The sequence below is a fragment of the Olea europaea genome, chromosome 17 (genome assembly GCF_002742605.1).
Source record: "Olea europaea var. sylvestris chromosome 17, O_europaea_v1, whole genome shotgun sequence".
Classification (NCBI taxonomy): Eukaryota; Viridiplantae; Streptophyta; class Magnoliopsida; order Lamiales; family Oleaceae; genus Olea; species Olea europaea.
The window spans coordinates 3,444,069-3,458,858 of record NC_036253.1 but is presented as its reverse complement, the minus strand read 5'-3'; the positions used below and the strand labels follow the sequence as shown (position 1 = coordinate 3,458,858).

At 33.3% G+C, this 14,790-nt stretch overlaps 1 protein-coding gene and 1 pseudogene across 1 annotated transcript; one reads left to right on the top strand and one right to left on the bottom strand.

The window, feature by feature from the left end:
• Positions 1 to 547: 547 nt before the first annotated feature.
• Positions 548 to 3,632, bottom strand: LOC111366075. Its single transcript, XM_022986725.1, has 2 exons — positions 3,370 to 3,632; positions 548 to 920 (listed from the first exon to the last, which is right to left on the bottom strand). The coding sequence occupies exons 1-2, from the start codon at positions 3,535 to 3,537 to the stop codon at positions 873 to 875; spliced, it is 216 nt and encodes a 71-aa protein (XP_022842493.1). The 5' UTR covers positions 3,538 to 3,632; the 3' UTR covers positions 548 to 872.
• A 4,267-nt stretch (positions 3,633 to 7,899) lies between these two features.
• LOC111366074 lies at positions 7,900 to 13,234 on the top strand (annotated as a pseudogene).
• Positions 13,235 to 14,790: the final 1,556 nt, after the last annotated feature.

The window sequence follows — 14,790 nt, the reverse complement described above, 5'->3', positions numbered from 1 at the left end:
AACAGCCCAGGGTGGCACTTATGAGTGGGTTTTCAAAGAATTTGATGAAATTGCTCTTGGAGAATGATGGATTTTTTTGACCCTGAGGCTGTCATGGAGGCTGCGATTTCTGGAGAGGAGTACGAGAAGTTAGCCGTTCTTGATTGATCAAAACATCTTCAGATCGATGATAATGTTAAAAAGACACAAGATTTAAGGTTTAGTTTCAATTGACCACATTGCAGGCAATGAACCATTACCCTATAAAGATTTTCAGCAATAATGCTTTCTTCCCCTCAGTATTTGTGCTTCCTGCAATTATTTGCAATTAGTTCCCATTGATCACATGTGCTCTCTGGACCAACTACAATCCTGCAAGTCAAAGAATTGACCAGAACATTTCGTCCATCTTTGACATAGCTTAAAAAGTTAAATAAAAATTTAAGTCAAAATCAATAATTAATTATAATCACAAATTTCATGAGATCCACAACTTTCATCTCAATTGCTCGAGACATTGGACTAAATGCTCCTCTACCACACTTGGATTCAACGTAGAGCCTCTCCGTGAGCAAAGATAAAAAGATTTTGGATCCTGGAATTTTCAAGACCATATTTAGGTTACAACTACTAAGCTAGAGCTACCACCACTACCTGTAGCAGAGATGCTTTTAGGCATGTTGTTTCACCATGCACAAACATAAGTTGGCTGTTTAGCCAAATTTTCATGGCAATATTCATAACAGTTTTACAATCACAAAATGATTATTGTTTCATTGCGAGGTTCAACACAAAAGGTAAAAAGAGATCATGCAGAACGAAGGCTCCTGAATGTGGTTTAGAGGGTACAATATTTCTATTTCAGCCACAATTATTAAGCAACTCCAGAATTCTTACAGGAACTTCCTGGGTGGCCTTCCTGCATCCTCATCTTGCATGTGCTGCAATCAAAATTACCACGGAGGTAAGTATTATAAGAAAGTTCAGGAGACTAAGACACACAAATCACACGGAATTTGGGGAAGAGGCAGAAACATGAGAAACGTCAAAGGCAAAGATGTGATAATTTGTTCGAGAACACTTATCCGGCATTCAATAACTGATACTTTAAATTAATAATTATTTTTCATTTAAAACGCCCAAAACAAAGGAGGAATTTGTTGAACCCCAAAATGAATGAAAGCCATTCAGCTTAACAATCAAATTCTCAAATCACAATACTCGTATGTAAACACCATTGAGAAGGAAGAAAATGAACAAAAGGTAAGGAAAATAAAAAATTGACCCAAAATTTGATCGGTTTATCAACACTCTGGAAATGGGTTTGAATCCAAAGGAATACCCAAGTTATGTAGAGGACGAGAGGAGAACCTATAAAATTGTAGGGTCGGGAAAACGTTAGAGCTGCCACTGCCTCCACCCACTAGCTCAACACATCTCTGGCTTTGGTTGAATAAAAAATTATTTTCATCGAGACTTTCTTTTGATATTTAACGAATATGTGATCATTCAGGAAAAATACTAATGTTATGGTTTGTGGTCTAGCCGTGTGCCTTTTCTTATATGAAAGACATTTAAAAATTGAATCCCTTCAATTCATTTTTTCGAATCCTTCTACATATATATTTTCACCTTTTCGTCCAAACAATTCAACTATCTGAAGACCATGGATGTATTTTGAACGACCATTATAAATAAGACCTTAAAAGTTTCATTTATTTCCCACCAAGAATTTTCATCTCATCTCTCTTTCATGCAACTAATTTCTTCACTCCCAATAGATAGATTTGCTCCAATTATATAATATTTATGCTTCAAAGATAGATGGAAAGACACAGTTTGATTCATTGCTTCCTGCGTGATTGAGGTGTTGCTTCAAAAGAAAAGAAAATCCACTCGATGCTATGAAAACATCGCTCAAGACTTTAATGAGAATTAGTTTTTGATGAGGGAGCAAATTCTTTTTTGCTAGATAATGAGAATTATTGAGTGCAGATTTCTAGAGATAAAATTTATTCATATTTGCATGACTAAAAATTTAAAAATTACAGTGAACCACATATATCATAGGAATGAAATAGAAAGAAAAGAACATGGACTTCATTCCTAAACTCTACAATGTAGAATTACACATGCACGCAAACATATAATATATGTCAAACTCAGTGGTAAGGCCTTGGATTTGCTTCCCAATTGTCATTGGTTCGAGTCCTCTTAGCAACACTGAGGTGACTACTAACTCTAAACTTCAAGGTCCCGTGAAATTAGTCAAGCTGAGCTTGAGCTAGATCGAACACCCACGGTCATCACAAAAAAAAATGTCAAACTGAAAAATATTTATTGCTACAATTTGATTTACTGCACAACAAACAAGGTACAAGCAGCAAGAAGTTGAAGAACGCCAGTGACTTGCCTAATGAGCTAGCACTCTTCAACTCAATATAAAACTATCCCCAACAAGGGACAAGAGGAAGAAAGCATATGACTCTACAATTGTGTTATATGCAGAACTAATGTGGAAATCAATACAAACCTAGCAGAGTTAGAAATTACAAAATAGCAAAAGTAATATTTTCAAAAAGCAAATTTTGTCGCTGCAATTGGTTTGTGTGGTTTCATGTAATCTTGACCATTAAGAACATAAAAGAAAGAGAAATTCAACATGGATCTATTCAATCTTGCTGAAAAACAAATCTTTATAGGTCCTTCAATACCCATTACTAATTCAACTTCAACTGAAAGCCTGCTTATCCAAATAAATCCCATGATTTCATTACTAAAAATAAACACCTGAATCACCGTGAAGACTTAAATCTACCTGAAATTGGAGAAACTGGAAAGAAATCAAAACTAATCATCTGGCTGTCAATGTTGCTCAAAAACAAATCTTTATAAATCTTTCTGTAATAGCCATTACAGATTCAACTGATAGATTGAAAAAAATAAAGCTCGCATCATGAAAACTCAAAATTGACCGAAATTGGGGTAACTAGAGAAAAACAAAAACTAATCATTAAACTATCAATGTTAATCAAAAACCAAACTTCATAAATTCTTCTTCAATAACCATTGCAGATTCAATAGAAAGACTGCTAAATTAAACAAATTCCAAGATCCCAAACATGTTCAATTCCAAAAGCCAAACGTCAGAATCATCAAGAACACTCGAAACCGACCCGAAATTAAGTGAAAGAGATCGACACTCAAGGAAAAATCGATCGGATAAATCAAATAAACCCCAGGATTTTAGACATGTTCAATTCCACAAACTAAACATCAGAACGCTCAAAATCGACCAAAATTGGGGCAAATAGAACGACCCACAGAAAAACAGACTTCGTGTGAGGGATGTATAAAAAAATGATGTACAATAAAAAAAAAAAAACTTACGAATTCTTTGATAATGCCCTTGTAGACGAAGACTGGGATGGCGATGCCGAAGAGGCCAACAAGGGCGAAGTTGCGGCGGGTCCACCTGAAATTGTGCTCCAGATTCTCACGCGCCGAAGACCAATCCTCTATCCACTTGTTCTTGTGAGCTTCCATACCGCCGCCCATTTTTTCCGTTTCCTCTCGCTGAATTCTTTCTGTTCCTCGAGGTACGACCAGTACATTATGGTTATGGTCACTCAGGATAAATTAGTAGGATTTTGATTCCGGTACCTAACTATTAGAAAGATTTCATTTTAGCTTTTCATCTTTGAATTTCCCAATTTAATCACCCAAAATTTCCTTTCCCCGATTTATTAAAAAATTCATTAAATAATTAATTTTAACTACATATTTCCAAACGTCGCATTCATATAATCCAATAGAGATATCTCCAAACTCTATCAATTTTCACTTTTGTCATATAGGGAATTTTGCTAGAGGTCCCACAACTTATAGATTTGTTTCCTATTGCCACACAACTTTAATTTATTTTTCTTCTTATTTGATCACCCAACTTACATTTTTAGTTCAATTTGACTTATTATTTGTAACTAATACTACAATTGACAAATATCCATGTAATGACTCTATCAATAAAATCTACTGCGTAACTTATATTTTAGTTTCATCTTAATCATTTCGCTTTATAATTTTATTAATAAAATTAATAAAATTTGTGCAGTGATCAATATATCGTAAGATTTTATATTTTATAGCACTTGAAAAAATTTATATCGTTAAAAATATATGCTAGCTCACAAATTGGGCAATTCGAATTCAAGTAGATCGTAAAGACAAAGCAGTGGAGCTCTAATGCCATTTTTAGAATATTTAGTAATTTAAGGCCATTTTACCTAACAAGACCAAGGGCGAGGAAAGCGTTAAGTGAAGGTGACATTGTAATCCACACCTCTAACAAGATGAGTAGAGGACCATCCAATTGTATTTTTTTGAAAAACATTGACAAATTTTTGAGCATGTCCATGCCACTAGCATGTAGTACGAAGTTATCATCTCCATTTGCACCCACATCTCATGATAGTATAGACAAGACGGTGAAGAAAAATTATTAGTTGAGTCACGAATTTTATTTTTAGATAAAACAATCAACTTAGAATTATAATATTTCAAATGAAAATCAATTCAAGTTACATAACTAATATGAAACAAATGTGTATATCAGGTGTATGTAGTGAAATTTTTGTAGAATCATAGAGTTGATTGTTTTAATGATCATTGAACTTGGTTCATGCCTTTGTTGGTCACTGAAATTTAAAATGTGGAGTTTTGGTTACTGAACTTAAATTCATGTCTTCGATTGCTCACTAAAAGTTAAAATGACCAGATTTAACCACTGAACTTTGAAAAATATTTTACATTACTCACTGTAAGCTCAACATTTTTCAAATTTCAACATTTACGCTATTGAATAGCGTACAGCATTTTTCCAGAGTATAATGGTCAAAATGGCCAAAACTTGATATTTTAAATTTCGATAAGCAATCAAAGACATTGACCTAAGTTCAGTGACCAAAATTCAACATTTTAAACTTCAGTGACATGGACCTAAGTTCAGTGATCATTGGAACAATTAAATCAGAATCATATATTACTATAGCACTTTGTGAACTCTTGAGAAAAATAAAGTGAACTCAGAACATAGAACAAAAATCACAAATCAAGCACAAAAATGGCTTCGAAGATGTCCTTAAAGGCGGCAAAAGGCAAGAACATAAAGAAGGCAGCTACGTTTTAAGGAAGGATATACTGAGGCGGCTGCAGTGAAGGTTGTGAAAAGTGGAGCACTTGGACTATGAAGAAAGCTAAAGTCATCACTCACTATGGATTCATACCGTTGGTCATCATCATTGGGATGAACTCCGAGCCCAAACCCTCACTCTCTCAACTCCTCAGTCCTGTGCAGTGAAGTATTAAGATAGTAAGTCGCGTATTTCTGTTGAATTTGCCTATCCTTTTACTCTCTTCGTTTGGGTTGATTAGTATAAGTCAACTTCACTTTTGGTGATTTTAGGTAACGATTATGCTTTTAGTCTATCTAACTGGATGATACGTGTGGTTTAAGATTTGATTAGTACAATAAGTTTTGCTTGCTCATTTTTATTGTGGATATTCAATGTCAAATAGTCGTGATTATTAATTTTATGCTTATAGGATTGGTGAAGTTTAATAATAACTATGTCTGAGCTGTGTATATTTTAGTTTTCTTTTATGGTAGTGGCAAAGCATTGTCTGAGTGAGTGAGCAGTGCATACTGAGTTCTTGAAGAGGCTCTGCTGCTTCTTTCTCGATGCCCACCCTTTATTTATGTAGATGTTGAGGCTAGGCAAGATCCGGTTAAGTATAGGTTTATCTGAGCGCCATTTTGGTCCGTATCCTTCTCTCGAGGTGGTGGAGTACAGAATGAACAGAAAAAAAAAAAAAAAAAAACTATGTCAGGAAGCGTCCTCCTCATAATATGTTCAATTAGTTCTCTGCTAAATAAATATCTTGGTGACATCTTGGGGTAAACTCATTAAAAACATATTTAGCACACGTACATAGCTGAAGTAACACTTGTAACGTGTAATGTGAATTTGGTGAATTGTATATTCTAATTTGCTCTCAAATTGATGGATTCAGTTCGGGAAAGTATATAGAATAGTTTTCATCTATGTTTTTGAAAAAGGGATAACGTTCGTGTCCCATAATTAACTTTCCATGCCAATGCCATGAAGGAACTTGGCAGAAGTTAATCCATGTATAAACGGGATACAAAATTACGAGCATACAAAGTTAAGTTCATGTATGATTTTGGTACCCAATGTGATGGTCATGTACTGTAATTACCATGTCTGATGTTTATGGATTGCTCTCGTGCATGAATAGACACGGCCCATAACCTGCAATAGGCACACATTAAGCTTGTTTCGGCTCACTTTCCTATTTGCTTTTGTTAATTTAGCAGTAATTATGTGTCACTTCCTGAAGTCTTATTCGTAATTGCAAAAACATTGTTGGATTTGTTATAACATCTAGTTGGCTGGTTTACTTGATCTCTTAAAAGGTTGTACTAAAACTATTGTTGGAGTTGCCTCTGGAATTCAACGGCTTTATAATGATACAATGAATCAGCTTGGCAAATTTTTTGCACTTATTGATATTTTGGCAATGCTTTTGCCTTCATGAATGATGAATGAACTAAGTCGCACTGGCTCGTTTGTTATTGTTATTCTCGGATTTTGTTTGTTCAGATGTTTGGAAAATGCTCCATTATATAAGTTAAGCAACAGCGCTTAGTAGGTCGTTTTTCTTGACATTAGCAGGGTTGCTAGATTTTACACAATTTCCTGGGAATGTGGTGTGGCTAGGAATTAATATCAACAATTTTTTGGTATTAGTTATGATGATTTCATATGTTTTTCGTACAAATAGTATTAGATTCACATATTTTTTCCAAATAGTTTACCTACTCTAACAAGCACGTGGACCCCGCGTGAATAAAATAATCCCAATATGTGGTCCCCACATCCCTATTGTGAGTGTATGTAAAGCATTTGGTAAAAAAAATTAGGTACATCTAGCATGGTCCAATATCTTTATTGGCGTTGTTTTTCCCTTTGCACCTTGAGCTACTTATGCTGTTTTATGTTGGTTACGTTATAGCCCTTTTTTTTCTTTTTATGAAGGATAAAACATATATGCCCTCTCTCTTAAAATGCTCAAGAAACCAAAACAAATGGCATGTAGTGAACCAATCCGTATGAAAACCAATGGAGTTGAGTGTCAAGTAATCCAATATCATTTCTAAAAAAGTGACAACAAAATTTAAAAGATGAAAGAAATTATCGTTTGTCACTGGCACCATCGAGTTTAGATCCTTAAGTAAAGTTATCTTGTCACATAACTTTAAATTATTTTTGCACGGGCATTCAAATTCGTTTCATATTCATCTTTCTATTTGTCATCATAATTTGACATTTTGATGGATTTAATGATGATTAATCCATCAGATACCAGATGGTTGTTATAATGTTTATAATTAGCAAAATTACGCAAATTGAGGACACTTTTTTGAAATACGATACGATATGATCAATAGTTACATTTTGTAACCTAGCACACTGAACGTGGTAGAATAATAGTTTGCCAGAATCCATGTGATATGTTGGATACGTCATTAGCTTTAGTTACAGTGATGTGAAGTAAAATCCGAAATTAGTTAATGTGAAATAAAATCCTAAATTAGGTGATCGTTGTGAAACAAGTTGAAATATATTGACCAAGATGAAACAAATATATAATTTGGATGACATGAAATAAAATTTCCCCATTTGTTGTAAATTTATAATTTTGCTAAATGCATTCGTAAATCCCAACATATGCAAGTATGGAAAAGTGAAATATCTTCAGTTCATCTCTCTCTGAGAATGACAAAATCCCCCAGCAACCTGCTAAAAACATGGATTTACATTTACTACGAATTCAGATTCATCAGTTTCTTTACGCGTTTCGTGATTAGCGTCTGTCTAGATCTGTGCCATTATCATTTCTGTAAATTTCTTCACTGTTCCTCTCTTTTTTTGTGTACATAAATGTGTGTATATCTTTTATTGGGTTTTCTTGATTTATGATCTATGGTCTTTGTATCCTAGATTTCTATGAATTTAAAGTTTTCATATGTCTTACATCTGAATCTATTTCTATTTTTGATTCTTGTTAAGGTCGTTGAATGTTGCCTTGATTCTTAAACTTGGGTTTTTGTTTGCATGATGTTCTGAAGGAATTTCATTTTTTGAAATTTATTGCAAAAAATGGCAAAATCTTCCGTTACTATTTTTTTCTGCTCTACAATTATGATTTCCATGTTGTATTAACATTTTTATGTATTAACGTTCTTTTTATTATTTGTATAGTGTGTATTGTTTTTGTTCTTTATATTTGATATTTTACCTTTTTATAATCTGGGTATTCGGAGTACAGCTAGCACGTGTGTCTTTACTGTTCTCGTGTGTGCTTTTGCTTAAAAAAAAAAAGAAAAAGGGAGGAAGAAGAAATGCTATTATGTTGTGTACGTTTTAGAGCTGAAATCAAATATTCTTTAATTAATTTTAGGATGAGGCATTTAAAAGAATATAAAAGAGATAGGTTGAAATTTATAGTGAAATCTGTTATTCTTCATTGTGGCTTTAATAATAATGGAATTTAGTGAAGATGACACCTCCTTGTTTATCAAATTTGGAAATATTTTGGACTTGCATTGTTAAAGCAGTTTATTCCTGTTGCCCCTTAAACAGTATGCATGCATGAACTTTTAAAAGTCTTTGATTTCTACACAAGGCTTTGTTTTCTTTTGTTACACGGAGAGTTCTTTGTCATATCTTGTTCATGAATGAAAATATTATGAGAATCTATAGTAGAAAAGATAAACAAGTCGTGTCAAGGCACAAATGAACCATTCAAACAACACGTGTTGATGTTCCCATAGAGGAAAGAATATGACAGGAGCAGTTTCTATTCTTTGATATGATATTTTGAATACAATATATACTCGAATGAAGTATGTTCGAAAGAATATGACAGGAGCAGTTTCTATTCTTTGATATGATAATTTGAATACAATATATACTCGAATGAAGTATGTTCGAATGTGCACGCACATAATGCTAAGCTTTTTTCTTGACTGGAGTTGGCTACATGTGAATCTTTTCTCACCTATGATCCATATGGGAGGAGGAATGCAAAGACATGTACATATGTTATCTTTAGATCACTTTTCCATACTTACCATCTTAAACTTATGTTGTATTGTTCATTTGGATAGTATCCTCTTTGGGCGCATATAAGATGTTACCATTGTCAAAGTTCAAGTAGTCTTTTCCTTAATTTGACCCTGACTTCTGTTGTCTTTGGTCATTGGTGTACATACTTATTTCTTAATTTATTTATTCTGCTATGACCACATATCTATCTTATTATTTTGTTTTTGTTACTTCTTTTTATGGACATTTTGTTCTCTAATTGCCTGCACTTAGTACCATAGATAGCATATCTAATGTAATAATCATTTTGTAAAACTTGCCTTTAATTGATAGATATCGTTTGATCATAGAGATATTTAATTGCATTTCTCGTCGCTTCTAACTTATAATCTTATGACCTGTATTCTAGCTTCAAGAATGCCATAGCATTGCAAAACCAACTCTATAATTGCACGTATACTATACTTAGGGGGTGCTAAAATGTATGTGCATTAGACAAACTTTACAAGTGAAAATTGCTAAAACGTACATTGTGTTATGACCTAGTTGAACCATTGAGGAACCCCATGAGTGACTGTCATTTTATGCAAGTTCTCTCGAGCTGTATGCGAGTTTTGAAATTCATTGTGCAATGGATTTAGTTTCTACAGCTTTATTGACACATGCAACTTTTATCTGGATCGATAGCTTCCATTTAAATTTTTTTTATCATGTGTCCATGTCTGATTGAGGTTTGATGCTTGCCCAGTTTCCTAAATGGTATTGCACATTTCTTGCACTTTTTATTTGGGATGCAAGGGACAGATTTTTGTTTATTTGTAAATTCATCCTATTGTGCTAGTGTCCCTCAAAAAAAAAAAAAAAAAAAAAAAAAAAAAAAAAAAAAAAAAAATCTAAGAAAATGTTCCTCTATATTGGCAGCACTTGAATCATTACCTGGATAAATGATGTATGGTTTGTCGATTAGGTTGTAGTTGGTTGGATGATCAAGGGTATTACAGTGCAACAACAATCGCTGAAACTTACCATCCGGTTGAATAGGAAACAAAATAGGGTTAATGATTCGACTGCCCCTAATCACCCGATTAGAATGGAAGGAGAACCAAATATTCTAAATAGTTTCACTCTTGGAGGCAACCTGGAGAGGACTCCTCAAGATCCATTTTCTTCTGCAGATGGAGAAGAAATTCATAACGTAGGAGGTGAAGAAAATCAAGCTGAAAATACTCAAAATCAGTTGGTGCTTTATGAACCTGCTGTTGCCAGTAGTGCTCGTGGAGTTGAAGCTGTCCCAGATTCCATTGCTCATCAACCTCCATCCTTTTCTAATTCCCCTTTTCAAATCAGCCATCGAGGGTATTGCCTGCTGTAGGGGCTTTCACTGTCCAGCGTGCCAACTGTTTCAAATGGAGGCTCATACCATCAAAGGCAAAGTATGAGGAAATACAGGAACACATTATAGAACAACCCTTCTTATGCAAAACAGCTCATGAGTGGCGGTTTGACGTATCATGTGATGATCCAACTGACCTTATGCAAGATGAAAGTAGGCTTTGGGCAGTTGACAAACCCAACATTTCTCAACCCCTTCGTGGGTGGGAACGACTTCTGAGAATGAGAGGTGAAGGCAATACCAAGTTTGCAGATGTGTGAGTATCTGATTCCTTTAATTTCTTTCCTTTCTTTCGTTTCAAATGGCTTTTGATGCCTTGACTTATAAAGCTGACACTAATTTCATGGACATATAGATCTAAGCTCGTGTAAGGCATGAGATCAGTGTTTTTTTGAGGTTTACTGTAAAGATTGAGCACCCATTATTTAACATTATTGGCAAAAACTTAGACAGAAACATGTTATTTCTTCCAGCAGATGGATTAACTCTGAAACTAAGTCTATCTTTGTTTTCTTCAAACAGATTATAATGTTTTGAGTTATAGAACTGATTTTATATTCATGGACAATATATCTAAAACTCGTGCTAGGCAAGAGATCAAATTTATTTTTCTTAGTAATGATTGATTATGAAAATTTTAACATGTTATTAAAGCTTAGATCTCTCTCTCTCACACAACGAATGCAATTTAGCTGCTGGTTTTCGGCCATTTGATGCCATAAGCAGAGAGATTTCTTGGTAATTAATATTTTCGTATTTGTACATGGACCAAGAATTTTACACATTTATTAAGAAAGTTAAACATTATATGCAGAAGGAGGGGATAATGGTTGCTCATGTAGCTCATTGCCTCATTGTCAAGGTATATTGTCTCAAGAGGCAAAATTTGATGCTTCCTATATGTATTCACCCAATACAAATTACTTCAATTAAATGTCAAAGTTCATTATTGATTTGTACATGTATTTGTGTTCACTATATTTATCAAAATAGAATTACAAGTTTTTTATTATGGTAAAGAACAGATCACATTCTGATTCAGATTGCGTTTTGGGACACAGGAATCATGTTGCACTGACAAACAAGAGACTTCAATCAATGGTGGAAATTCAAAAGTGTGATCCTTCTCTTGATTATAAAAAATGTTTCTTCTTTAAGTTATTCCTTAACACACAAATTGTTGTTGTTGGGTGGGTGTATTTTGGAGTTCAGAATGTTTGCTTGCTTACATTTGTTTTGGGGGTTTTACAATGCTTTTGCTTTGAAGGTACCTGGATAAACATCCAGAATATATTGAAGAATGTGTTACGATTTCACAATTTTCATTTCAAGTTCCAAAACCTTTGCAAGAAAACTATGTCAGGAAGCGTCCTCCTCATTCTGCGTCTTCCTATGATGCTATCGACCATAGGATGCCAGCTCTTGATCCCTCTAAAGGTACTTACTTTCGAAAGTATACTTGAATATTACATTTATTTCAGCATGGAAACTGTATTATTTTCTCTTGGATGAGTTCATTAATGTTGTGTCATAATGTACTATAGACGGCATTTTTCCTTGCTTCAAAAAATTCTAAATACATTTTTAAAATGGGTGTAAGAACCATTGTGAGGGAGATCCTAATAGGTTATTAGTAGGTTCTTTCCAAGTTTAGATTAGTTTGTATTGGTTTAGAGCAATTGTAATGCTCTAGTTCACTTAGATAGAGTTTAATTTCCTACTTACTTTTGGTTTGTTTAAACTTCTTTATAAAGAAAGAGGTTCTATGCACTGTAATAATTAGACATCCATTATTGACTACAAACATATTTTATCCCTCTAATTTCCACTTCTGTGTTCTCTTTCCTTTCCCCTTCTTCTGTAATCCTGGTTCTTGTTCGTTGCATCCTACATCATATTGTGTTTTTTTTTTTTTTTTTTTTTTTTTTTTTTTTTTAAAATTTTTTTTTTTTTTATAAAAATTTTTAAAATTTAAAAAAAAACGTTGCATCCTACATCACATTGTTTTTTTAATCTGAAACTCGTTTTCTATTTATAGAAAGCTGTAAAAATTGAAGAAAAAATTTATGTACTGTCATTGCACTTGCACAAAACACAATTTTCGTGCGACCATTACATGCCTTTTAAACTGATGAATTAGCATTTCACGATCTGAGGTTCATATTCCATAAGAAAATCGTTCATCAGGTAAACTGATGAACACATGAAGAACTTCGAATGCATTTTATCCACCAAAAATGATATTATGTTTATTTCAGCCATAACATGGGTTGGTCCTGACGAGGACACAAACTTGCAACTTGGCAGAGGGCCAGGGCTCTCGACTCCTTATTCTGTGGATCCTATTCTCGAGCCTGAATGTCAACTAACAAACAAAAAGAAGACACCTTTCAAGAGGAGGTTCAACGGTAAATTAGTTTATAATCAAAACCAGGTGAGCACGGAACAATCCCCTCAACTCTAGCGATGCAGCTATGATATCTATGCTATTCAATCGAGCTGGCTATTTTGGTGCTTATACTATAACGCCCCAACCCATAGGGACCGAAACGCCATTACTTTAACTTTAGCCGTAAACTTAATAATTAAATATACTTTTAGAGAAAAACTTAAAGATTTAATTAAGTATTTATTTAAGTATTATATATTTATATTTATATGTTTAACTATATAATTTAATACTAAAGGATACAATTTCAAAAATGCCTTTAGAATGATTTCCACGCATGTATCTATTGTTGACGTGAATATTAAATGTAGGAAATAGAAACAAATATTGCTGTTTTGCTTTATATCTCAATCGGCAATTGTCAAAATAAATTCGTTTGCATAGCTATCGACTTTGAAACTTCACGAAATTTTTATATAAAGTAGAAAAATCTTTATGATAAGATGTATCCAAAAATTGACTTCCATCGACAACACATGAGTTATTAAAATATTTTTTAAACCTCTCCGTGACTTAGTTGGAAGGTAAACCAATGTAGCTCACTTAAAATGAAATATAAAATTTCACAGACATCGAAACAACATGGTTTCAACTTTATTCAGTAGCTAACTCATGAGACTATCCAATCCCATTAGTTTCATTCAAAAATTTCAAGTAACAATTGAGTTGTGAATTTTTTAAGTGAATGCAGAAACTGGAAAACAGCAACACTATCTAGTGTAGCTTACTTTAAGTGACATATAAAATTTTACAGACATCGGATTGACACGATTTCAAGTTTATTTAGTAGCTAACCTATGAGGCTATCAAACGCCCCTGGTCTTGTCTAAAAATTCTAAGAAGTGATTGAGTTGCAATTTTAAGTCAATGCAGAAGTTGGAAGTTTTAAGAAACAGCAACATTTAAATTGCTAAACATTTTATTTTATTGATTTATTTTTTTTGTAAACAATGATTCGTCGGTTAATTTCTATAACACTTATCTACTTTTGAACATAACTTATTCATTAAAAAAAAATGTTCTTAGAATAGTTCTACATATGAAATTCGTAGAAATTTATTTATTAAACAAAGTAAACCTCTCGTAATTGACTTACAACATTAAGTTATCGGCTTCTCTATAGTATGTTGCATCTTCATCTTTCGTCATCTACGTCCCAAACAAATCAAATCAACCTGTAGAAAGAGAATTAACCCATGAGTTTAAAATTCAATAGATATCATCGATACATTTCGTTCTCAAAATAGAAATTTCGAACTATAGATCATACGTCGCACGTAGATGGATTTCCGACAAACTCCAATTTTTGTAACATTATCATAACACGTAGAGCTAGAAAATGATCATTCAAATTATAGTAGTGCCGAATCTCCATAATCAAATGTACCATTTCATTCTATCTTTTAACGAAATATCATAATTTGAAAACGAAATAAACACTGCACCTTTACTTACCTTAATTTGAAGCTTTGAATTGGATGAAAATTGAACGATGAATATTGTTTTCCCAATGGCACCCGAAGCTTTAAGAAATCTTCTTCTCTTATGTTTTTCTTTCTATTTCTTTTGAATTTTTTTTTCTTTTCTTGTTTCAAAATGTGAACCTTCATATGTGTAAACTATAAAAATATAAATAGTAGAAGGAAATATGAATTATTTGAGAAATGAAATGTTAGTCATTGTGAAGAAATGTTGGTATATTATTCACAATTGATTAGGATTAAAGGGATTGTTTAATAGGGAGGATTGGGTGGAGGGGGGGGGGAAAAAGTTTAAAG